This window comes from Thermobia domestica, chromosome 14 (genome assembly GCF_964235325.1).
Source record: "Thermobia domestica chromosome 14, izTheDome1.hap1.1, whole genome shotgun sequence".
In the NCBI taxonomy this organism is placed as follows: domain Eukaryota; kingdom Metazoa; phylum Arthropoda; class Insecta; order Zygentoma; family Lepismatidae; genus Thermobia; species Thermobia domestica.
The window spans coordinates 134,739,305-134,767,061 of record NC_137467.1 but is presented as its reverse complement, the minus strand read 5'-3'; the positions used below and the strand labels follow the sequence as shown (position 1 = coordinate 134,767,061).

Below are 27,757 nucleotides of genomic sequence, written 5' to 3'. Positions count from 1 at the left end.
GGTTCATCGTTGCCAGTCTTTAGCTGAAATATTGCTCTGTTTAGCTGTGCTGTTGTTATTTATGTCTCTCCGTTAGTTTCCATGAAAAAATAGGAGGCATTACTTTCGGTCTGACCATCGTACATAGAACATCCTAGGCACATTCTCCAGGTACATCATCATTCATGTGCCCAAGGGTGGACATAGAATGTGACTATCACTTGCCATCCATGTGATTTCTTTCCTCATGCTAAAGAAAATGCGCGTATACTGTAACTCACGATTTTTGGCAATTATTCCATTTTTCTTACGTTTATGGGTAAAATTCAGTTATTAGTAAATAGAGATAATAGAAAGCAATCTATCTAAGAAGATATTTCCAAAAAATATAGTAAAATGATAAAAATATAAGCAAAAGCAAAATTACGCTCGGTTTTGTGTATACTGGCAATAATGTTTTCGAGGGATTTTTGCAGTAGCAGAGCACGATTGCAGAGGGAATCGCACGATTGGTAGTATCGTAGTATCCATAAAAGTTGAATCAAGGAACTAAAAAGTGGAGAAAAATATTGCATTTATTGGTTTAAACCTAGGGTGGAAATTGTCTGTCAAATATAAATTAGTTTCTGTAACCAAGATATTGTGCGGAACTATAGGAACAAAGAAGAAGACTGTTGTCTCAAGTTTGGAAGTGACATGCTCTATAGGCATATGCATTTATCTGTTAAGGAAAAGGCAACAAAAGGTAGTCTCTGTGGTCAAGTGGGTAGAGTGGCGGACTGGTAGTTCTTATACTGTTTTGACACCAGATCGAATAACATCTCATCCTATGTTTTTACAAAACATTATAGAAAGTGCATAATTTTCATGTTAATAAGAACCGAAACAATATAATAAGGAAATAACTTATTGATAGTGTCCTTTAACAAACGTATTTATTTACTATTAGAGTACTATTGTTAACAGCAATTGTTTTCAGTTTATGGTATGATATGCTATTCCTCTCCTCTCCGTCTTTTCACAACAGACAAACTTCAACTATTTAGAGTGTGTCTGTGAGCCAGGAACAGAAAATAAAACATGAGCGACCTGCAGCTTTACAGTTACAGCGAATGAAGTAGAATAGCTCATGTCATGAAAAAACCTGATGTTAAATTATTGTTCTAGTGTCTGTGTTTGTGTGTGTGTTTCGTTTTAGAGTATTGACTCTCTCTTTATTTCCATATCCACAAGTGCAAAAAATACAATCATAAGTCTGTGTAATTAATAAAGAATGCTTTCTGTAAACAAAACTAAATTATACAGCTCTATTTGTGAGGAATACGAATGCTTCCAAAAGATGCCATGGTTATTAACCAGGGGTGCCAACAAGAGGAAGCTATGACGCAAACTGCGTCATTGAAATATTTGGGGGGGTTAAAAATCTATATTAATATGTATGAGGGGGTGTAAAAATAATCGAAAAGTTGTTTTTCATGGAAGAACACCTACGGATAGACAATTGAGGGGGGGTGCGTCATGGACATGAGGGGGGGTGGGCACCACTGTATTAACTATAATCATACCGTTCTTCTGAATTATACAGTAGCGTGAAAAACTGATAATAAAATGATGTAACATGCATAAGCTTTTTTCTAGCGTGACAACACATTAAACATAAATTAAATTTTGGGGATTGCAAATTATTAACACTTTACGTTTCGGTGTAGGCCTATTCGTTTTCGCATTCAAGCGACAAAAGAAGAAAGTGTGGTGATAGCTATAAAAATCAAAAACGAGATTTCAATGAATTCAAGTTACATGGCCCTTCATATCGCATAAATGATTTTTCGTTTTCTGTCTATCTATTCGTGTGTCGGTTCGTCATGCTTTTATATGCACTCAAGTAGAGGCCATACTGCTCAACGTGTCTAGATCGAATTCTAGATATAACGTTTTAATAACATACTATCGTTTAGTATTTTATATCCTTCGACGTCTAAAAGTAAGGGTAGTCTACTGAAGGATGAAAATTTAAAATAAGTCAATTTTCTCAAGAAAAAAACAGCTGTGACGATTGATTTATTTTTTATAAATATATATTGTATTAACAATCTCCATCGTAGTATGAATCATTTTTCTGAAAAAAATGAATATGGTGTAATTTACTTTATGGTATGCGTTGTTCTGCACAATTTTCTTAACCACATTTCATAAATATATAAATGTTTCAATAATAGCTGCAGCCAAATATGAATCAGTGTAAGAAATTCGAGCGAGAAAGTTTAGTGCGTTTGCTCCTTACCCTTTCTTAAATATATTTTTAAATGTTACACCTAATTACATTTTCCGAACAAAATCGAAACTTCTTTCTAAATGTGCCTTGTTGTGGCCAAATAGTTCAAGTGCATTGGTCCTGGAATTGATTCCCAGTGAGAGGTAGTATATTTTCATTGAAAGTCAAGGTGTAGTGACACGTCGGTGCAAAGAAAAAGCGTTTAAATAAGCCTAACCAAGCTAATCAATAATACAAGGAAATAATACAATGTTGCGAAATTGTCGAAGAAACGTTGTTAATATTAGGTAGGTGCGACTGAAATGTCCAAACGATGATTGTCAATTCCAAAGGTAAAAAAGTAAAAAAATTCAATGCCAAGTTAATCAGTGGCCTCTAGATAACGCTATCCTACTAAGGAGTGATTGAGATACCAAAAATGTTGTAATCGCTGTGAGACAAGTTAGGAGAATACAAAGGATGAGAGAGAGAGAGGGAGTTTAATATTGCAAATCATGGATATTCTGCACCTTCGTTTGAGGGCGAGTATTGAAGTCCGTAGGGCTACATAGGTTTGCATTGAAATGAACATTCGAACACAATGTGTTTAATATTGCTAGGGGCTTGCTCAGAGGTTTGTAGTGTATTTGACGGAGTTCGATATTGTAACGATCCTAGCGAACTCCTGAAGCTTTCCCACTGTACACTGTAAGTTAAATTCGTGCCTAATTAAAACTATATTTTTTTAAATTTAAAACTGTTGACCATTATCACCTGTGAACCACGGACAGCAACCCGCCATTAATTCTTTGTTTTCACCTTCGTTTTAGCCCATAAATGTCTTTGTTCATGAGCTCCTTCGTGACTAAGCGGTTAGTGTACACGCCTTTGGCGTGGGAGACCCGGGTTCGATTCCCGGCTAGAACTCACGTGGTTCGGAGTCCACGTTAAACAGTAGGTCGACGTCTCATATAACTTCGTTGCTGAACGAGACTTTAAACTCAAACTCAATGTCTTTGTTTATAAATTTCTTTGTGTGTGGTTTTGCATATACGTGGCGTGGATATTAAATTTTGATTTCTGCGCCACATGTATCTAATTACATACACACCTATAGAACGAAAACGACAAACTTGGAATATCTATATTGTTTGTGTATGGAAAATAATCACGTGGCGTTGCACGGGAGAGCAGTTTGTATTGAATTTCATACCAATTGCAATCTACGTGTTAAGACATTTATAATAATAATAATAATAATAATAAACACAAAACGATACGATCACTTACACAATTTATAAACATAAGTTACCGCTTATTAAAGCATATAACTGTAATGGAATTAAGTTGTTTCTGTCTCTCCCTGAAGGCAACAGCCCTTATTGTACCAAGGCGTAAAAGAGAACTTGTGGCACTCACGACTTTGGGTGGCGTGTGGTCAGAACATCGGATCCCTTTGTTGTTAGTACTAGCTTTCTAGACGGTATGCAGTTATTCCCGGAAGAATATATCAAGCAAATAGACTTTTTTTATTACTATTAAAATAAATAATTGTACTCATTCCCTCAATAAGATACTTGTGGTTGTTTAATCGTATACAGACAGCTGATCCATCTAAGAATCGTTAATAATAATAATAATAATAATAATAATAATAATAATAATAATAATAATAATAATAATAATAATAATAATAAGTTTGCGTCACACTGTTCACTTTGCTGGACACACCAGTGTGCCGCGTTATACCGATTGTGGCACCCTGGAATATAGGGCATGGTTTTTAATTTTTCCCAACTATTTCAACTGCTTCAATTGAAATGGATCTATAATAATAAGAGAGTGAATTTAGTCTTCTTACCTAGAAATAAGGCTCGCGAGAATTTCATAAAAAATAATATACTCAGAATTTTATATATTAGTTTATTTTATTCGAAATTACAGTTCCTGCAACTGTTTTTTGATTGAAATTATTTGAAATGAAATCTTTAACTTTTACGTCCCACATTTATGCCGGCTAGGCTAAAGGAGACAGTGATGATGAGAAATAAATGAAATAGTCGAATGAAGAAAGTTTGAGAAAACGGGAGAACCAAGAGAAAAAACACGCACATAGTGTTTGTCCAGCACAAGGTTCACTTGGCGCGAGCTGGAATCGAACCAAGGGCCCCATTCACCAGAGGTGAACGCTCTATCACTGAAACACACCGGCCTCTGAAATTATTTAAAGGAAAAAGGGACTACTTTATGAAAACTTGATTACGAGGACATTTGTTTAAAATACCAGCTTTTCTTGAAATATTGCTTATAGACAGGCCAGATTAAGGCTTTTGGGGCCCTGGAGCCGACTATTTTAAGGGACCCCCTATGTTACGAGTAGTTCCATCGCATAAATTTTCTTTGCTGCCTTCCACAGCCTCATAGCCTTATGGAACCACCGAGAACTATGCTGGAATGTTTTAATGTGCTCCAAGTTTACAATAATTAGTTTAGTTACATTCATTATTAACAGTTAAATAATTATATTCGTTATTAACAGTTAAATGCTGCTGATGGAAAGACTTAAATCTAGCGATACCGGGAGCGTAACGTGCGCGAAAAAAAAATAGCATAGATCTGAAGCATAGATATAATATAATAAGTTGATTGCTGTATTTTAGTATTAAACAGAGGGATTTTAAAGAGTTCCCTGAGCTTTTGGGTCCAGGAACCTGGGCTCCATTGGCTCCACCCTTAATCCGCTCCTGCTTATAGATTATGAATTCAAGGGTCCGGGCTGGGTCCGGGCTAAAATTTCGGCCCGTGCAGACCTCTACCCTAATGTATATGCTATGTTTGGAAGTACAGTAGAGTTTCGCTTATCCGACATAAAACTGGCACGCATAACGCCGGATAATATGGATGTGTTAAGAAAAGACCTATTACAAGTCAAACTATGATATAATTTTACATATTACGCATCTAATAATCATTGCATTGTATCAGGGACGTATACAGCGTGAGGTCCTGGAAGTTTTCCCTTTCGAAAACTCAAGCACTTTTTAATAAACCTGCTTTTTCCTTTTTGAGGTCCAAAATATCAGATTACTTTGAGTCAGTGTCCAAAAGGTTGGCATGCGTTGTTGTTATTGTAAGAACATAACGTAATGCCATTGATACCAGGTGGAATTAAAGAACACTTTTAAATGGGATTACAATTTCGCTTCCGTTCTGTTTATAACGTTAATGTATTAGAACGATACACTCATTGCCATTTGCTATTTTTGTCATGTGATATACGTAGCAGACAGTTTTCCTTACATGTCTCTCGAAAATATTTTTTGATTTCGTTTGTGCTACAATGCAGTTTGTTTAAAGTAAACCGGTTCATAAATGAAAAGTAAATAATAATAATAATAATGTAACAGTTCTGTTAAGAGAAATACAGAACTGTTACATTATTATTATTATTATTATTATTATTATTATTATTATTATTATTATTATTATTATTATTATTATTATTATTATTATTGATATTGATATTTTTAAAACATTAGAAGTATGTGCTTACGATAATTCGTATTGGGTCCCCTCCGAAAAGAAAACCTAGATACGTGCCTGCACTGAATGATAGACGTATGAGTCATGGTGCAGATGGGCGTGCTAGGCGATAGAGTCCAGAGCATCAAAAAACCGACTAAGACCACAACTTACAGTTCTTCTTGCCACCTGAAATGATATGTCGGGTAATACGGTATGTGGAATAAGCGAAGGTCAGATAAGCGAGACCACGTCGTATTGGTGTTTCATGCACCTAAACCTGTAAAATATTTGTGCAGAAAACATCTTTCACTCAATAGCTAAATTTGTGGGTATGATCGGGAACCGGTCAAAACCCCCACAGCCAAAACACCCACACTCAAGAAATGTCAAAACGCCCACACAAACGGTCATAACCCCCACACAAATGGACAAATCTCCCAAACACACGAACGGTCATAACCCTCATAGCCAAAACCCCCACACTCAAGAAATGTCAAAACGCCCAAACGATCGGTCATAACCCCCACACAAATGGACAAATCTCCCAAATACAATAACGGTCATAACCCCCACAGCCAAAACCCCCACACTGGTAATCGGTCATAACCTCCAACGGTCATAACTCCCGCACAAATGGACAAAACAGCCACACATAGCAACGGTCACAATCTCCACATAAATGGACAAAACCCCCAAACAAATGGACAAAACTCCCACACAATCGATCAAATCTCCCACACTCTAAAATGATCCTGGTTGTATGTCTTGCCCTTGTACTTTTTAATAACATTTTTTATTCCACTTAACCGATGTTGCAACTATTCTTCTTGCACTGTTTTGTAATGACAGAAACACTAAAGTGGGCGTCGTAAAGAGCCGCAACAAAGACGTGCAATCACGATATTTTCAGAGTGTGGGGGATTTGTCCGATTGTGTGGGGGTTTTGTCCATTTGTGTGGGGGTTTTGTCCATTTATGTGGAGATTGTGACCGTTGCTATGTGTGGGAGTTTTGTCCATTTGTGTGGGAGTTTTGACCGATCGTGTGGGCGTTTTGACATTTCTTGAGTGTGGGGGTTTTGACCGTTCGTGCGTTTGGGGGATTTGTCCATTTGTGTGGGGGTTATGACCGATCGTGTGGGCGTTTTGACATTTCTTGAGTGTGGGGGTTTTGGCTGTGGGAGTTTTGACCTAGACCCGTATGATCACACACCTTGACTTATAAAGTATAGTCTTATAAAGAATGTATATATTTAGCATGTTGAAAACCTAAAGAAAGACCAACTTCAATAATTTTCTATAGCTTTCTTTTTTTAATAACGGTAAACTTGTTCATTTCATCACAATAAATCATGTTTGGTACTAAGATGTCTGTTTCTGTCTATATATGTTTTTCACACTTTATTGGAGACAAAGAAATTCGTTCCGATTTCAACATCTATGGGATGGTTTACGGCAGATCTTAAAGATCTACATCAATATCTGTCCTTCTTGCATCTCTCCGCGTGAAGAATGCTGTTATTTTCCACGAAACTTCCCGCTAACTGGACGGAGGTATGCCTGTGAAAGCGGACTATTATAAAGAGCAAGTGTCGACCAAGAAAATATGAAATCTTTAAGTTTTAGGTCCCACGATCATGCCGGTTAGGTTAAAGGAGACAGTGATGATGAGAAATGAATGAAATGTTGTAGTGAAGAAAGTGGGAGGAAATTGGAGAACCTTTAGAAAACTCACTCACGTGGTGTTTGTCCACCACAAATCTCACTTGGCGCAAGCTGGGATCGAAAACATCGGCCAAGAATACGCCACATTACAAGACGTGCGTCCACGAGGAAACGTCAATTGCGGATAGATTTTCATATATTTTTGATCACATAGTGTTAAAAAAACAGTGATCACTACAAATGCGCATATATAATCTTAAATCGTGTAATGCGCCGCTTTTATTGATCTGTACCTAGCGCATTACATTTTTTGAGAAGAGTAGTGACATGTATTCTGTTCTGCACCTTAAATATACATATAAAAAAAGAATAATATTTTCGAATCGAAAAAATATAAAGAAAGTGTGAAAGTAGATATTGAAAGTTTGAAGATTATTAAAGTGAATATATAAAATAAAGGAAATCCCTCATCGTTAAATGTGATTCTGAACCATTAAAAGCGATATCAGGTAATAAATATATATTTAGAAGTGAATTTTGTTAAGTAAAGGAAATAAAACAAATATGAAGTGCTAAAAAGGAATTTGTTTGGGGGAGACTTTTCTCTTCCCATATCTGTCTGCCAAATTCAAAATCATGAAATAATAAAATGTAACATACAGCTTTCAAAATCTTACGTTTTAATCAAAACTAGTCAACATGTTATATTTTGGTATTCTAAACAACCTCAACGAAAACTCAGACATATAATACCGTACTGCTAAATGGCCTAAATTTACAAACTTCAATTTGGAATTTTTAATGATGCTGTTTCATTTATGTTGCTTAGAATGTATTAAAATTTTATTGAGAATAATCCACAAATACATTATAGTACATACGCCGTCCTTGTCAGGAATATAAAGCAATGTGGCAGAAGTTTATTTAAACTAAGGAAGAAAGAATTAGTAACATATAAAAAAATGAGAAGAATAAGTATTTAAAGTTGATGTTATATATATATGATTAAAGAAGAGAGTTAATTATAAAGAATTATTTTAAAATAATGGAGAATATGTTAAATATATGTATTAGTGATGGTATTCGCCACTTAACTGCATATGATATTTACTTCGGCAGGACGCGATGTAAATGTATTTAAGTCAAAACTAAATACAACGCTAGATGTGAATTTGTAATACGATATACTGCTTCTATATTATTATGGTTAAAACTTAAAACCTTCAGTACATAATTTATAACGAAATAAAGTCTCTAAATGAAATTATTTAAATTTTGAGGTTGTTAAGATTATTCTTAGAAACTAACGTAGAGATATACGATATAATGGTATGTCAATGTTCTATTTTGTTACGTAGTAATTCTGATCGCATAAAACTTATCCTGCTGTTACCCCTCACATTACCTCTTGAACCTTGGTTTTCATTCTGGTTGATTTTCCCGAACCATTACATGTTTGGGCGGCGATTCCGATGTGCCGGGCCAAAGTCTTGGCTTAGTTCCTGGAAATACGTGGTAAGTGCGTTTTCATGGTATAGCTGAGCCTATGACAAAATTTTACGTAGTTATAATTATTTGGAACTGTTATTTGTTGTTGTATTGCAGAGGATTGATGGGTACCTAATAACATCTTTACGCGTCGACGCACAACAAACCTGCTACGACAATACAATGCTGTTTATAGAGTTCTAACCAATTAAATACTAGCATTTTCGATTTGCAATTTATTTTTCATTTACAGTAAAACGGTTAACCACAGCCGCGATATAAATTGAGCACTACAAGTGTAGAAAATGGCGACCCAGCCAGGATTTGATGATGATGATTATCATATGAAAAGGAAAAGGAAATGTGAGGGTAACATGAAGAAAACTCTGTGAAAATTCTGGAAATACATATATATAAGATATGGCAGATTTGAGAAGGGAAGAAGATGAGGCTCTTCCGAACTATTATTAGAAGATGTCAATTGTTAGCTCTAGTAGTGATACTATAGTGTGCGTCTGCTGTAATGAAAGAGACAATAAGTAAACATAACCATGATGAAGGAAAAAGAAAATCTAATAACTCCAATAAGAGTGATCGTGAAAAGGAGAGAAAGAACGTGGAAGAGAATGGAGCCATTCCTATGGAAGAAGCTACAAGAACAAGAAAGAAAAGACAGAAGTCACATGAGAGAAGAAGTACATAAAAGAAGAAATAGTTCACGACATAGTCGTCATTCAGATAAAGATAGAAAACAAGTTACTAAAAGTGATGAAGAAATGAACTCAGTTAGAAAGAAGAAGAAAGGAGAAAGTCATGAAAGAAATAGATTAGAGAGAGAGGAACGAGAAATACTTGACGGAAGTTCTAAGAAGAAGAAAGACGAAACTGCAAGTCTATCTTCAAAAGAATCAATGGGAAACGTGTGCAACCACTGTTCGAGTTTGCGAGAAGAATTTAGAGCTACGGTGGAAGCTAGTATTGACATTACTTTTACTAAATTTTCTTACTATCTAGATGCGAAGTTGCAGGAAGTTAGAAAAGACATGATTGATCTTAGAAAAGATCTACAGGAAAGTATAGATAATAAATTCACACAAATGGAGAACAAAATGCAAGATATGAAGAAAAGAGAACAGGAAAGAGAATCAAAATTTCAAGAGGTTGAAATTAAAGTAGAAATGACAGTCCAAAACCAGAAAGACTTCGATCACAGACTTTCCATAATGGAATCCGAACAAAAACAACAACGTGACCAATTGGATCGTACCAGTTTGAAGCTATTAAAATGGGAAGGAGAAGTTGATCGACGAGTGAAGACCCTAGAGAAAGGCTTTCAAGAATTGAATTTGTGTGGAAATGGAGAAGGAAAACGAGATAGAGAATCTGTGGTGAACACTACATTTGGGATGTCGGCTGGAAATAACACGAACATTCAACATGCATTGCAGCCAGCTCTTACGTCTTCTACGACAGAAACACGGATACCTTGGCCTAGCGAGTCAATGTTAAAAGAGAATGTCAAAAATGAAGGAATTTTAAAGAACTGTGATATATCGGGAGAAGTAATAACTAATAGTAGAGAAGGAGAATCTGCAAAAGAAAATTTAGATGTCACAAAAGTAACGAATCTAGTGACGGAGTCTGGAAATCTACTTAGATATAGTGATTTACGGGATTTTCCAAAGTTTGATGGACAATATAATGGAGCTGCCAAAGCCTTCCTACATGAGTTTACGCAAACGTTGACCTTATTCAAACTTAGTGATGCCGAAAAACTGGTGTTAGTCTCAAGGTGTTTAATTAAAACAGCTGGAGCCTGGTTCCGAAGCATCCAGCATAAGGTGAAAACTTTTGAAGATTTCGTTAGATATTTTCACAAGCAATATCTGTCAGAACGTTTGGAGAGAGCCCAAAAGCGACAATTGCAATTAATGCGGTACGATCGAAATAAGTATTCAACATTATCGGATTTTGCATGGAATCTTGTCGAAACTTATCAAAGAATTTGTAGCAACACAGATGAAAAAGAATTGATAGATTTGTTGCTGAATAGCCTCCCCAGTCACGAAGCAAAAATATTAAGAAGCACTCCGAATAAAAATTTAGATGATCTGATGTTGAGAATAATGGAAATTCAAGAATACAATGACACAAATATTTCAAATATTATGGATTCTAGGAACTTTTCTCGTAGACAATTCCAGAGACCACAGGTAAACTTTGCTAGAAGGGTGAAAATTGACTCTGGAGTCCAAACCGAAACGAGTGTGCAGTCGGTACCAAATTTGGGAAATAATACTGCGTCACCAATAACAAACGGAAATTGTAGAAGAGGATGGAATTTTAAAAATGCATTCAGGAGACGACCATGGAATTTTCCCAGGTATGGTCCACCACCGCCATGTTATCAAAATCCCTATTACTGGAGTAATTATAATTTCCAGCCATCTGGAGGTTATGAACGAAATGATATTACGAGACAAAATGGGCTATCTGGTGAAACTGTTGGATTCAAGGAAAACCATCCAATAGTGACACCCACTACGAGTAATAGTGCGGAAAACTGAAAGAGCGACCCATTTTAGAGAGGGAAATTGGGGGCGCTAATATAAACACAAAACCTCTCGTAAATACTTCTGAAACTTTGTCCAAATGTTCCGATAAGGATTTATATTATAAGGTATATTTTTTGATAGAACATGAGGAAGAAAATGTTTGGGATAGAAAAAATGTTTATTGTTCGCCATCACCTGCTATCCAAGGTAGTATCGGAGATATTCCGCTCACTTGTACCTTAGATACTGGAGCCGAAGTAAATTTATTATCTGAAAGGATTTGGAAGCAATTATGTGCTAAATTCCCCGCCGCTAAGTTACGCCCGCATTCGAACTTAACGTTGGGAACTTTCGCTGATAAAGAGAAGGTACAAGCTAAGGGATTTCAAGTGTTAACCATTAAATTACATGAACATTTGTTCGAAGTTCCGATCTTTATAGTGAAGGACATGAAACCTGATCTCTTGCTCGGTAGTCCCTTCTTAAACATGTCAAAATGTATTATAGATAATGGAAATAAAATTATAACTTTAACTGATGTATTGGGGCAGCAAGTGATTATAAATATATCTGAACCAAGTATTATACATTTATCTCTCCCTACAGTAAGTCTCATCTCTTCCGAAGAAAGTAAAACATGTGAGAATTATCCTAAAATTCCAGATCCACCACCAAATGTTACTATGGAAGATTTTAAAGACATGATAAATAGCAGACAGGATCTAACCGACGAACATCGACAAAGATTGTTCCAATTGCTAGTGAAATATCAGCATATGTTTACTGAATATCCCAGAAGGATTAAGACTGATCCTTATCTAATTCAACTGACGGATAAGGAACCTGTTGTGGGAAAATTGTATAGTGTTCCCCAAGCTATGAGGAAGGAATGTGAAGAAGAATTGTCAAAGTGGGTGCAGCATGAGATAGCAATTGAAAAGCCATCTCCTTATAGAAATCCTATGCACTGTGTCCGTAAATCCTCTGGTGGAGTTCGTCCTGTGTTGGATTTAAGAGGTTTGAATAAGAAAGTAATTTCTCCTCGAGTTCAAGTAGAACCAATTTTCGAAATATTATCAAGACTATCAGGAGCGAAGTACTTTTCATCTTTCGATTGTACTGCAGGGTATTATGGTGTAGCACTACACCCTGACTCTTATGAATGTACTAGTTTTGTTTATCTTGGAAAACAATTTTGTATGTGTGTCTTACCCATGGGTTTACGATCTTCTCCAGCTATTTTCCAATCAGTAATGAACAAATTTTTCACAATGAACACTCGTTCTTTTGTTATTGTCTACTTGGATGACGTCCTATGTTTTTCAAAGGACTTGGATAGTCATTTTCAGCATCTGGAAAATGTTTTAAGTATCTTTGATAACGCCAACTTTTCATTAAATTATAAGAAATGTAAATTTATCCAAAGCGAGATTTTATTTTTAGGGCATGTTGTTAATGGTGACGAGATCAAGGTAGACCCAAGAGCTAATGAAGCCATACGATGTTCTCCGCAACCAAGGTCAAGAAAACAATTAAAGTCCTTTCTGGGAGTTGTGGGATGGCGACATCGCCACATCCCTAATTATGCCGAATTAACGGCTCCTCTTTATAAACTTTTAAAGAAAGATGTACCTTTCAGATTCACCAAAAAACATATGGCTAGTTTTGAAGTATTGAGAAAACTGGCAAGTGAACCACCAGCTCTTGGACAACCTAACTTTGAATTAACTTTTCATCTGTTTAGTGATGCTTGCGCTGAGAATCTTGCCGGGTACCTTGGACAATATCAAGAAAAGGATCACGATATAACAGTAATTGCCTATGCTAGCCGAAGGTTAAAACTTCATGAATTATCTATGACGATTTTTCAATTAGAATTACTTTCTATTTTGTTTTTATGTGAACGATTTTCCAGTTATATATTAGGAAGACAAACAGTAGTCCATTGCGATAATCATACTGCAACTTATGCCTTTTCTTTAAAGAATTTAGATTGGAGAACTACTAGAATTGTATTAAAATTACAAAGATATGACCTAATTTTCGAACATGTATCTGGAAAACAGAATTTCGTTGCGGATGTTTTAAGCAGACACCCACCGGACAGCACAGAAGAAGACAAAACTGTTAACGATATTCCTGAAAATGATATTTAAGGAAAATTTTGTATATATTAAATGTTGAAGAAAAATTTTATCAACTGATAAAATTTTTTTCTAGAGAGGGGGGAGTCTGTAATGCGCCGCTTTTATTGATCTGTACCTAGCGCATTACATTTTTTGAGAAGAGTAGTGACATGTATTCTGTTCTGCACCTTAAATATACATATAAAAAAAGAATAATATTTTCGAATCGAAAAAATATAAAGAAAGTATGAAAGTAGATTTTGAAAGTTTGAAGATTATTAAAGTGAATATATAAAATAAAGGAAATCCCTCATCGTTAAATGTGATTCTGAACCATTAAAAGCGATATCAGGTAATAAATATATATTTAGAAGTGAATTTTGTTAAGTAAAGGAAATAAAACAAATATGAAGTGCTAAAAAGGAATTTGTTTGGGGGAGACTTTTCTCTTCCCATATCTGTCTGCCAAATTCAAAATCATGAAATAATAAAATGTAACATACAGCTTTCAAAATCTTACGTTTTAATCAAAACTAGTCAACATGTTATATTTTGGTATTCTAAACAACCTCAACGAAAATTCAGACATATAATACCGTACTGCTAAATGGCCTAAATTTACAAACTTCAATTTGGAATTTTTAATGATGCTGTTTCATTTATGTTGCTTAGAATGTATTAAAATTTTATTGAGAATAATCCACAAATACATTATAGTACATACGCCGTCCTTGTCAGGAATATAAAGCAATGTGGCAGAAGTTTATTTAAACTAAGGAAGAAAGAATTAGTAACATATAAAAAAAATGAGAAGAATAAGTATTTAAAGTTGATGTTATATATATATGATTAAAGAAGAGAGTTAATTATAAAGAATTATTTTAAAATAATGGAGAATATGTTAAATATATGTATTAGTGATGGTATTCGCCACTTAACTGCATATGATATTTACTTCGGCAGGACGCGATATAAATGTATTTAAGTCAAAACTAAATACAACGCTAGATGTGAATTTGTAATACGATATACTGCTTCTATATTATTATGGTTAAAACTTAAAACCTTCAGTACATAATTTATAACGAAATAAGTCTCTAAATGAAATTATTTAAATTTTGAGGTTGTTAAGATTATTCTTAGAAACTAACGTAGAGATATACGATATAATGGTATGTCAATGTTCTATTTTGTTACGTAGTAATTCTGATCGCATAAAACTTATCCTGCCGTTACCCCTCACATTACCTCTTGAACCTTGGTTTTCATTCTGGTTGATTTTCCCGAACCATTACATGTTTGGGTGGCGATTCCGATGTGCCGGGCCAAAGTCTTGGCTTAGTTCCTGGAAATACGTGGTAAGTGCGTTTTCATGGTATAGCTGAGAATATGACAAAATTTTACGTAGTTATAATTATTTGGAACTGTTATTTGTTGTTGTATTGCAGAGGATTGATGGGTACCTAACAACATCTTTACGCGTCGACGCACAACAAACCTGCTACGACAATACAATGCTGTTTATAGAGTTCTAACCAATTAAATACTAGCATTTTCGATTTGCAATTTATTTTTCATTTACAGTAAAACGGTTAACCACAGCCGCGATATAAATTGAGCACTACAATCGGAAGTCTTTTGATTGGATTTTCCACTGCTTTGAAAGTTTGAACTGGTAACAGAACAATTACTTCTTTTGTTTGTGACATCGTAGGTTTCCAATTTCCAAGTTTTCAGAGAATTTAACATTATAAGACATTTCATTTATAGCTATAATTGGTCTCCGATTAAAGAAGAGCAGTTAAAATTAAACTTTCCAAATTACTGATAAGGAGACCTCCCCCGCAGTTCCAGAAAACTGGATCGATTTTTATTATTGTATAACACTATATTTTATTACTTTCGCAAGGCCTATAAATTTTAATTAATGATCAGACAGTAGGGAACATTTTACAATACCCACGTTTGCTTTTAAATGTCTTTTAAAAATAGCTTGTGATTCAGTATTGCGCTCTGACACACTTTATGTTTAACGAGTCGAATTTGATGTAGAAAAACACATTACTTGGAAAGTATTACTGTTAACTTGCAAATATTGAAAATCTTTTTTCTTTTTTATGTCGAGATAGATGAAGAAGTTCTACTCACTTCTCCATCAAACATCTCAGTGTGTGAGTAATGCTAATATACAAACTTCAAAACATTTAAGAGTTACAGACTGCATAAACAATTAAGCGAAAATATAGGATGTTCCAAAATGATCTTTCCAACTTTGATATACAGTAGAGCGTCGATTATCCGAACGTCGGTCAACCGAACGACCGCTTAACCGAACTGTGTACTCGCTCGCACCTATTACTCTCCCACCCTACCGTCCATCATCCCCCTCACTCCCAAACCAAGTTTCCCACAGTAGTCGCCGCACTGAGCCACCGTTGGTGGAACACTGCTTCTAATGGGGCCTTCATAAGGCGCTGCTGACCGGCCAAGCCGCCAGTCGCTGTGTTTCAACAATCAGCATACTTCTGTCGTTTGGCACTGGCTGAAGAAGTAGCGGCAGTATCAAAGCTGTTCACAGCAACAGCTGCGCCAGCTTAGAGTTGAGGCGTGCCGCTCCACGCATGGCAAATAAACATGTACAGTTCGATTATCCGAACAAACCAGTTTTCCGAACACCCATGTCCCCCAATTACTTCGGATAATCGACGCTCTACTGTATAAGTCAGAAAAGAGGACAGATACAGAGGTGCGGTTTGTGGCGTAATGTTACACACACACCTTAAGTTTTGTTCTATACCAACATTGCCAACAAATCTCCATCCTAGTTTCTTTTGGTTTTTATTTTCGTCTTTGCAGGGGAGGCATTGACGAATATGGCCCTCCCCAGGAGATGGCACACTATGTGGAATTGTGAATAGATACCAAATCTACCACCCAGGTCCAGCGGAACTTCTGGACTATTTTTTGTTTGTAGAGGCGTCAATCACTGTGACTGTTTATATGCTCATGTTGCAACAATTTGCATTTCCACAGGTCAAACATCTGCAACCTGACATCCTACTGCAGCAGGACGGTGCCCTTCCTCACTGGGTCGCGATCGTAAGGGGGACTTTGGACGACCTGGGCGACATTTCCAGGTCACTGCATTGGTCGAGGAGGACCCATTGTCCACTCCTAAGATATCTGGACATCACCTCACTAGATTTTTTCCTTCTGGGCTTTGTGAAGGATTTCTTCTACAAGGCCTCATCGTAGGACCTGCAGGAACTGAGAGCTCACATCGACGCAGCACTTGAGCACGTTACAGAGAACATGCTAGGCCGGACGGGGGCGGAACTGGAATAACGCTTAGATATTCTGTATGCTACAGATGGCGCACACATTGAACTCTCTTAAACGGTTAGTAAAACTTTAGGTGTGTGAACATTATGTCTTAAACCTCACCTTTCTATCTATTCCCAATTCTGAGTTACACGCAAACAAAGTCGGAAAAATCATTTTGGAACACTGTGTATTTTGATATCTTTAATCCTTATTGCACAGGTAGAAGCGAGACACCGGTCACGCTAATTCCTAATATTTAACAGTCAGGTTAATACTTGTCGTCAACTGCACTGCTTCCTACTTGACACCAAGAGATGTTGCTAGCGTGCAATTAATTTGCAGAAGACCCGGAAGCATTTAGGGAACAACTGGTTAAATATCGCCTTTTTTAAAAAAAAATTAATGTCCCTTTTACCAGCTAGGCTATATGAGATGGGTACCTACAGCTTAACATAGGATTCGAACCACATGAGCTCCCGCCAGGAATCGAACCCGGATCTTTCACGGTAACCACTTATCCACGAGGAAGCTTATTTTAAAGGAGAATTGATACACACTTGTAAAATGATTGATTTATGAAAAGCCTTTCCTAGGTATTGATTTAACTATTAAGATATTAAAGAATTATAACTGGATTATTGAATTAGAAGCAGCTTGTTCAGTCCAACATCTTCTTTCATCAAAAAGATCCGCAGGTTATCTGTTGAATATGACAGAAGAAAATGCCTAAGGAATGCAAAGAATCGGTATTAGCTGCTATATTTAAGAAAAGCGATAAAACGTCTTGCTATAGTTATTTGCGAATATCGCCATTACTGATCGATGCCCTATATATATATATATATATATATATATATATATATATATATATATATATATATATATATATATATATGATCTTGTCCAACATTTGTGTAGTACCTGACAAGGATAGCAGTGCTGATTTTGGTTGGGGACGCTAGTATTGTGTTGTTATACCTCAGTTACCATGGACCCCCATAGCGTAGTCGCTAACGCTCTCGCTTTCGGTGCGAGAGGTCCCGGGTTCAATTTCTGGTGGGACCACTCGGTCGAAAAAAAATGTAAAAAGCTTTTCCAGGCCAGCTATCCTGAGTGAGGTTTACCTGGAATGTCCTTATTCACACCAGGCAAATGCCACGTTAGTATCTAACTTATAGGTCGCAGGCCACTTCCTTCTCTTTCTCCGGATAGTGTGCTCGCCGACTGACGTCATCCCTCATACGTGAAAAACTAAATGGCTATAGATGCCAAAAGTCCTGAAATCTAAATCCTAAATCCTATCTCAGTTACTGGCCGAGCGCGGTAGGACAGGGTAGCGAGAGTGTCATTGTTGCGGTGTATCCGAAGTTACGAAGTTACAGTTTAAATCTTATAATAGATCTGTTTGCGCTTAATAAAGAACGCCATAAATTATGTAGTTGCTGTTGACTGTAGAAGTGGTTCACCACTCCTGGAGTAATAGAGAAGTAGTGTTGATAGCTATATATGCATGAAAATTACCAGTTGCTGCAAGAACAATATGTCACAACTGACAATTCAGTTAGCTTTCGTCGTGCGTTACTAAGCAAATTGTATAAAAGTTATTTGTGATTTCATTATAAAACAGAACCAACCGGTAAAAGGCAGGAATGACAATGTCAATTAATGACTAATAGACTAATTTAGGGTCGATTGTTTAGATCAGAGCTTAAAACCTAACAGTTTTTATTAGAAATTCAGAATTATAAATGAATGAATACATGTGATAAAACAATAGTAAACATCCTTATTAAGGGTCTTCGCTACAGCGAAATTAAACTACCGCTAATCTTAGAGTTTTTCTGTAATATCTTCAAAACAAATAAAAATATTCGAAAGGCAAAAACGTAGTGCATGCGATACCGTTATCACAACTCATCTATCTGCTTTCGATTTGCAACTGTAGATAGATTTAGCATTCTCTAAATAGCGGCATACCGAAAGCAGATAGGTGAATTGTGATAAAGGTATCACAAGCAAAATTGTATTGTCTGTTTCACTACATTTCTGCTTTTTGAATATTTTTTATTTGTTTTGAAGATATTACAGATAAACTCTAAAATTAGCGGTAGTTTAATTTCGCTGCAGTGGAGACCCTTAATTTTTATCCAGGGCATTAACTGCGTGATCGACATATTCGCTTCTGCAGTTTTGAGCGAGTAACATTCAATGACATCACTAAATGTCTCTGTTCTTAATGTTCAAAGAACACTAAATTCAGATTGTAAAATGAGAAATATTTAAGAATTGGTTTCATGTGCTGTATCGACGAAGGGTGTCTGTCCTATACCGAAGTGTTTAATATGTGGAGAAAAAACTCTGAAAAGTTCGCAGTCTTTTAATTAATACAGGCCCTACTTGTGTTTCACCTGCGCCTAGGGCGCACTTACGAGGCCTCCACCGTGTCTGAATCGCCTCTAATTTCTCGACTTTGGATCCCTCTAACAAAATTTTCTATAGGTGGGCGCTTAGAGACGTGTAAACTAATTTCTGTCTGTGTGTACTAATAATGTGTGTCGCCGTAAGGCAAAGATTACAATGCACTGTGTTTAGAGACCGTGTGCGTGGGTTTTCTCGGGGATCTTCCGTTTCCTCCTACTTTCTTCATTCCACCATTTCATTCATTTCTCATCATCACCGTCTCCTTTAGCCTAACCGGCATAATCGTGGGGCGTAAAACTTAAAAGATTTCATTTTTGTGTTTAGGGAACTGCGAATTGGAGAAGTGCGAGATATCTTGTAAGTGTAAATTTAGATCAAGTTAAGGTTAAGCCTGAACAAACTTTATGTTGATTACGTGTGTGTTTTAAATGCATGTTTATCGGTTGACTCGTACATTTTCATCTCGAGTTATCGAAATCGTGGTATAGAGTATCATTGTCTTAGCATTTGGACCGTTTTGATGCCAAATGGTGTACCTTCATAACGTATTTTTCATATATATATATATATATATATATATATATATATATATATATATATATATATATATATATATATATATCGGGTGTTCTAAAAATGGCGCCCACGAATCACAGAGACCTATTCTACAGGTCAAAATAAGGGGAAAATGTTATATGATGGTTTGCCCTCCAAGGTCTCCTTCAGCCGCTATGAGGAATCAAAATTTCACAATGTGGCAACGTTGCAGATTAACTTGAAGCCATTAGCATTACTCTACGAATACAATAAGCAGTTAAATCGATTGCTACAATAATAAGTGATGCTAGTGTAAATCAATATCGACTTTATCTGCCATCCGGGAAGAATAGATATAACTATTTGATAGATTGGTAGATCTAATCTATGGTTCTTTATTTGCGGTGTTGCCACATAGTGCAATTTGAGTTTCCAGACGATGACATCAATGGTATATATATCTTTTTGTGGTCTGTGGGCGCCATTTTTAGAACACCCTGTGTGTGTGTGTAAGTGTGAGAGAGAGACAGACTGAAAAAACATTTTTGTTTATATTTAAAGAAAATACATTTCCAGGATATTGCATAAATTAAATGAAAAGTATCTAGTTCAACGTCCCTTAGTTATGCAGCAAGACTAAGGGATGTGTGATGATGATGGTGAATGAAATGATGGAATAGAGGATGTTGGAGAAAACGGGAGAATCCTGAGAAAACTCACTCAACGCTCTTCGTATACCACAAAGGTCCCTTGGGATGATGAGTTACAATCGAACCTGGAACCTCACGCACCAGAGGAGACCGCTCTACCACTTTCTTTAAAAAATAAAACTTCTGGCTTATTTTCTCTTGTTACCACTGTTCAGGATTTCTAGACTCGACAGAAAGACGAACACAAAAACATGGAGGGCAGTTAAAATTCCAAAGGCATTTGCCATCGGGAATCGAATCCGATACCACGTGCACCAAAGGCACACCCGCTAGCCATTAGAGTAGCGTAGTGGGCTAAGCAATAAGGCACCTTGGCCTCGATATTTCCACAATTGAGCTTGAGTAAAATGAACAAGTTGATTTTAATTTATATGCCTTAGCCCGTTTAAATTCAGAATCATTGTGAAAGGAATGAATAGGTTCTTACTTTCCCTTCTAAAAGATATATTTTAAAGAGAATAACTCTGTGCGCTGTTAGAAAATCATTTTCTGATCCATTCTTAAAGACAACCGACCCCGATTACACACCACTATTAAGCAGATGTGAATTTGTATACCGATGTCCGGGAAGGTGGTTACATTTTTCGCTGCTATGTCAATATATACTTTTAATAGGATTCCTGTCTGAAATGGCAGAAATAGGAAATACACTCGATATGCTTACCACTTATCATTCAGTCAATTTTTTTCTATTTGCCTGATCATAGCCTTTTAGTGCTACCAAAGAGACAAGTCAGAATTTAATGAAATCTTTTCTCGATATTTCGAGAAGGTGGTAAATGCTCAATCACTGACCCACCGTGCCCCCCACGGATTACGAGAAACGAGTAATCATTTATTTATTTATTTACACATATTTCTGGATATTACCGGCATCTACGGTCTTACGCCTGTCATGTATGACGTTCCTCGGCGAGCAACCTATCCGGGAAAAGATAGGGGACATAAGAACTGGGGAAGAAGGAAGAAAGCGAACTGGAACCCTATGTTTGATACCATCCCGGCATTTCCTTAATGTGAAGGAGGAAAGCCCAGGTAGAATAGCACTCAGGATGGCTGTTCTGAAAACGCTGTTACACCTTTTCGACCGAGTGTCCCCATCGGTAACAGAGTAATACTGAGGCAAACTGCATAGTTAATTGAAATTAGGCTTTATCATATGGAAAAAGTAAAGGTAACTGACAAATTCGTGAATATATATATATATATATATATATATATATATATATATATATATATATATATATATATATATATATATATATATATATTCGTGCACCAATAACTACCAGTACATTTGAATTAAATTTGAGTTTCTTTTAAATGCCTTTATGCATCTGTGATGTAAATGAGGAATTCCTTTGGAAATGCTAAGTGTCTGCTCTCGATGAATTCTTTTCCTTCAACTTTCAGAAAATTGACCTAAACTATTGATTTTGGAACTCACTGCTAGCTTCTCACTTTAAGTACTGTATATTTACAACGAAGACGGGTGCACGTGCACCTTTGTCCCCCTAAATCCGGCCCTGTATATATATATATATATATATATATATATATATATATATATATATATATATATATATATATATCGAAAGCTCACCGCTGTTCGAGGGAGGACCATTTTAAGACAAAATTTTCTTACTCCATATAGATAGGAGCATGAAATTATTAATGAAGCATTAAACAGTTTCACTACATTACATAAACAAAATAGCACAAAAAAGGTAAATAAAATAAAAAAGAGTCGTGGACCTATTTCAGTAAAAAATGTCTACTATTAGGGGCCCTAGAAATAATATTTATTCGTATGGCTTTGAGGTTTGTCAATTTTGTCCCCTTACTTAATTTGTTATGTATGGAACGGGCCCAGGGCCGGAGGGCTCACAGGCTCCGGGGGCCCATAAAGAGTAAGATTGAAAGAGAGGCCCAAGAATTAGAAAATCAACTTTTTCTACGAGGCCCAAATACACGTATTAATGCTTGCCCCTCGAGAAAAAATCTACGGCGCTGTGTACGTGTGAGTGAAGGACTTAATAATAATAATAATAATAATAATAATAATAATAATAATAATAATAATAATAATAATAATAATAATAATAATAATAATAATAATAATAATACTAATAATAATAATACTTATTATTATTATTATTATTATTATTATTATTATTATTATTATTATTATTATTATTATTATTATTATTATTATTATTATTATTATTATTATTATAATGAAAATCTTAACACCACATTCAAACTGAACTGAAACTGAAATAAGATTTGATACAATTTTTTTTAATTAAGAACTGAAAATGATTTATTTATATCGAAATCATGAAAAAATGTAATAATGCACAGTAACTAATTAATGTTGATTACGAAAGGATAGAGTCGGGTCTAATAAATGTATATGCACTTTTTATTAATGGATCACTTTTCGATTATTCTTAAGTGAAACACGTCATTATTCATTTATTTATTATGCAAATATTTTTAAAAAAATAGTTTTAAAAAGCTGAGTTTAAAAATTGAAACTTCAATATGTTATTCTAAGCTTTTAAGAACCGGTTATATATATCTTAGATGGATAGGTAAGTAGATAGATACAGAGGTACTCTTACAGATAGATAGATAGATAGATAGATAGATAGAAGTACAGATAGATAGGTACTCTTAGAAAACAAACCAAGATAGACAAAGCATACAAGATGAACATACAAGAAAAGATACAAGATAGACAAAAGCAATTTTTTTAAAAAATGAAATCTGAGTTTTACGTCCCACAATTATGCTGATTTTTTTTTTTTTTTAACTGGATATCATAAGTGACAAATAGACCTATACAGAATCCTAATAAAAAGTGTTGTGACGAAATTAGATAACACTGCGACTATCTTGGAAAGAACTTATCCAAGATAGATGGTTGTCAAAAAGTATTTAAAAGGTCTCCATTCAGGAATGGATCAACAATTGTTGATAATGATATATACGTTTCAAATGTAAATAACCCTCACCACTACACTCATGTGATCCCAATTCTCATTCTTGATATCTGAGTATTTTGGTTTGAAAAATAAAGCATACACCTTGTTCTGAAGATCATTGTTTAACTCTATAACTGTTAGAATTTCTAAAAGCAAAGATTTAAGCTAAAATTTACTGTTCCTGGGTATAACTGGGTAAAATTTACTGTTATGTCTGGTATAACAAACGGTTCTGCAAACTCAAAATATTTTAACAACCAGTTCTAACGAACCGGCTGAATAGCATCACTGTGTAAAACTTATTTAATTTAACAATTAATTCAGAGGTTAATGTAATATCTTAGAGATTAGTATATTTTAATACATTCTTGTACAGTATTAGTTCATAACAAATGTTAAACAAATGCAATTAATTTAGATACTTTTAAAATTTAATACTTTTTTTGTGAACCATGTACCTTCATACAATGAAAGCTGAGAAATTATTTACGTTAAAATTGATTTACTTTCACCATTTATTCAGAAAATAATGTGCATGTTTAATCAGTATTTTAATACATTAAAAGTTCGCTGTAAAGTTTGTATAAATATTGATTTCATGTATTCATTAGAATTTTATGTATATTTTATTAAGTTGTTTCATTAACTAAAAGTTCATACTAAATAATAAACTAATGTAATTAACTATGTTATATATTAAGGATCTTCACTACTGCGAAATTAAACTACCGCTAATTTTAGAGTTTTTCTATAATATCTTCAAAACAAATAAAAAATATTCAAAAATCAGAAATGTAGTAAATTAGATAAGACGATTTGGCATGTAATGCCTTATCACAACTCATCTCTCTGCTTTTCAATCGCAACTGTAGACAGATTTAAGAGTTTTTTGCGGTTTCTGTAAATAGCGGCATACCAAAAGCAGATAGGTGAATTGTGGTAAAGGTATCACATGCAAAATCGTATTGTCTAGTTCACTACGTTTCTGCTTTTCGAATATTTTTATTAGTTTTGAAAATATTACAGAAAAACTCTAAAATTAGCGGTAGTTTAATTTCGCTGTAGTGAAGCCCCTTAAGTCTTCAATATAATATTTTATTAAGTTTCTTAACACCTTACCAATTTAATGTAATTATGTTTTTAAGGTGGATTTAATTTGGTTATTTATTCAGAATTTAATGCACGTGTTTATTAAGTATTTTCGTAAATTTAAAGCTTATATTAAAATTTATGAAAATTTTGATTTAATTGACTTAAATTTGATTTAAAGTACTAACTGAGCAAAACAATACGTTTTTTGTAAAAATGATTAACGTGTAACATTTTCGTCAACTATTTACTTTGACTTCATCAGACTATCTAATTTAATTTATATCATTTAATTAAGTCATTTGCTTAGAGTTATAGAAAAATATAATATTTCATAAAGAATTTTGTACGTTAAAAATTCACCTTAAACAAACAATAATTTATTTTGGACATTTAATAAGAATTTTCCAAACCTTATTCTCAATTTCCATTAGTTAGGTGAAAACAAATTTAATTTGTAATTTTTCTTAAACAATAATTTTGATTACCTTTGTTCAGTACATTAAAAGCTCACATGCAATTTATATTTGATCTGACATTTTTTTTAAATATTTATTTTGCATTGAAAATGAGAATTATTTTAACGTTATTTGGTTTGAATTTTATTGAGATTAAGATTACATCAATTTAATTTAATTATCCTATGAAATCCAGGTTGTAGTCAAGGATCAAACATCTTAAGATACAACTTCTATGAAGATAAATTATTCGATAACTTTAAGTACCAGCAACATACTTTATAGCAAGTATCAGTAACATACTTTGTAAAAAGTAAGTTCCAGCAACATACTTTATAACAAGTAAGCTCCAGCAACATACTGAATAACAAGTATGTACCAACAACGTACTTTATAATAAGTAAGTACCAGCAACATATTTTATAACAAGTAGCTGTGTCACGTGTACACAATATGAAGGAGTTTGTTTGTATGGCGTGATGCTTTCTTAATTAACATTGAAATCGGAAGTGGTAGTAATTGGTTTTAGTAGAGAAAGTTATAGTCTATGGATTGATTACGTTTTTGTGGTGCTTAATGGATTACGGAAAACATTTTCTCCCTATCTATTACCATTTTTACTCTATAGTGATGAATGTCAAAACCGGAAATGTGTTTTTTTTTTTTTTTTGCTACTTCAGCTTTGAATAGAGGGTTATGACAGTAGCATATATTCTTACAACACTAAGTTGATTCCAACATATTAGTTCTTATCGCTTCTTCTCTATGTAGATCAATATTGAAACCGGAAGCTGTAACGAGCTCTTATCACTTCCGGTTCAGCAGAGCGTTTAGGATGGTGATTAAATGTATACTTGCAACGATAATTCGATTTCTGAAGATCGATTCTCGCTATCTATTATCGTTTTGGTTCTACAGAAATCAACGTTAAAATCGGAAATGATTTCCTCCACGTTAAAATCGAAAATGATTTCCTCCACGTTAAAATTGGATATGATTTCCTCCACGTTAATCGAAAATTATTTTCTCCACGTTAAAATCGAAAATGATTTTCTCCACGTTAAAATCGGAAATGATTTCCTCCACGTTAAAATCGGAAATGATTTCCTCCACTTCCAGTGGTTGGATGAGCACCATCAAAGAACTCGGATTGTAACTTCCGACCCTCTACACCTTGGTTAAAGCTAATAATTATCCGTCGAGTACTTCTTGAGATGTTTTACTTTTCGGACAAATGGACAGACTATTGTTTTGTCTCCCGGGCAAACAGAACAGTAAATATGTTCATCAGAACTTCTTAAAAACTATACAACTGCCAGAAGTCACAAAAACTATTAATAAAAATGTAAAAAAGAAAAAAAAGTTCTGGTCTTGTGAAATTTCTATCATGGATAAATGGATCAGGAGTAGATCACAAAAATTCATCGCTTTAACTCTGACAGGATCGAAATATAATTGCCTCGGCAAAATTCCTCAATTAGGATGTAGAGAAAAAGAAAAGAAGAAAAATTCCAGTCTGTAGGGTCATTAATAAGAACGATCTAATTTAATATGATGATTACTTATGAACTAACCAAGAAACCACTCGGCAAGGTAAGGTTTAACGTAAGTTTTTTTAAAAAATTACTTTCTAAACAGATTCAATGAGGAAAGTTTGTCTTATGTTGTAAAATATATGATAAAAGTAGGAACGAAACAGATTGTCCTTCACAAAATGTAAAAAAAAAAAAAAAAAAAAAAAAAAAATTGTTAAATACACAAAAAGACACGAAAAATATATTAAAAATATATATGATGGAACATTGAAAGTTTGTCACTTACCATTTAGATGACAGCTGGAGTTTCAAAAAGAATTTAAAAGAAATAGTTGAGAGATTGATGGAGTTTGATTTTTTTAAAAAATCTCCTTTTGTTACGAGACTTTTTTTTGAAAAGGAGAAATTTTCCTAAAATTGGAGTAAAAATAACATGTCTTAGTAAGTTGAAAAGTGGAAAGAAGAATGCTTTGATCTAACAAAGCAACAGGTGCGTCGAGTTTCAAACTTTTTTGTTTCTTAACAAAACAGAAACAAAAGTTTTCTCTCAAAATTTTGCGGAACTAAAGCCAGATGATATCTCGTGCATCTTCTGCAAGTGTGTTTAAGTACCAGTTCTTCTCTGTATCTGGTCAGCAACTTTCCACGCGATTGCTCGTTTCAAGAAGATCTTCTCGCAGATTTGGACCATTACGCGCATGCCTCAACAACATTACTTTTTTCCTCCTACTCCCTTTTCTCTATCTCTCGTGCATTCAATGGAGTCATCTCAACTTCCACCCACGTGAAAATAACGGGAGCATCTCACCTATGCTTTACACGCATGCACTACCTTTATTTTTTTAAATACTAGAAAAAAGTCACGTTTAACGTATTAAATTTTGATTTTAGAAAGTTTTCTCAAAACAAACTTTTAATTGAAATATAGCGAGTCTCATAATCTTACAAAGAAAATACAGCTAATCTTAGGAATAAAACTTTATATATTAATAGTCAAACACAATGTAATAAATTGTTTTAAAATTTAACCCTCAATGACGCGGGATATTAAAATCACCGCTTGACCAAGGATAATAAAATATTATATACTTAACTCACATTTC

General features: G+C 34.6%; 1 protein-coding gene across 1 annotated transcript in view; it reads right to left on the bottom strand.

Annotated features, from left to right (window-relative positions):
• The window catches only part of LOC145670724 (insulin-like peptide 7), a 168,974-nt gene extending 141,735 nt beyond the window's left edge, over nucleotides 1-27,239 (bottom strand). The window contains exon 1 of the mRNA XM_081739503.1: nucleotides 26,941-27,239. Within this exon, the coding sequence (XP_081595629.1) occupies nucleotides 26,941-26,943 (3 nt within the window). The 5' untranslated portion in view covers nucleotides 26,944-27,239. The remainder of the gene's footprint in view (nucleotides 1-26,940) is intronic.
• Between the last annotated feature and the right edge of the window lie 518 nt (nucleotides 27,240-27,757).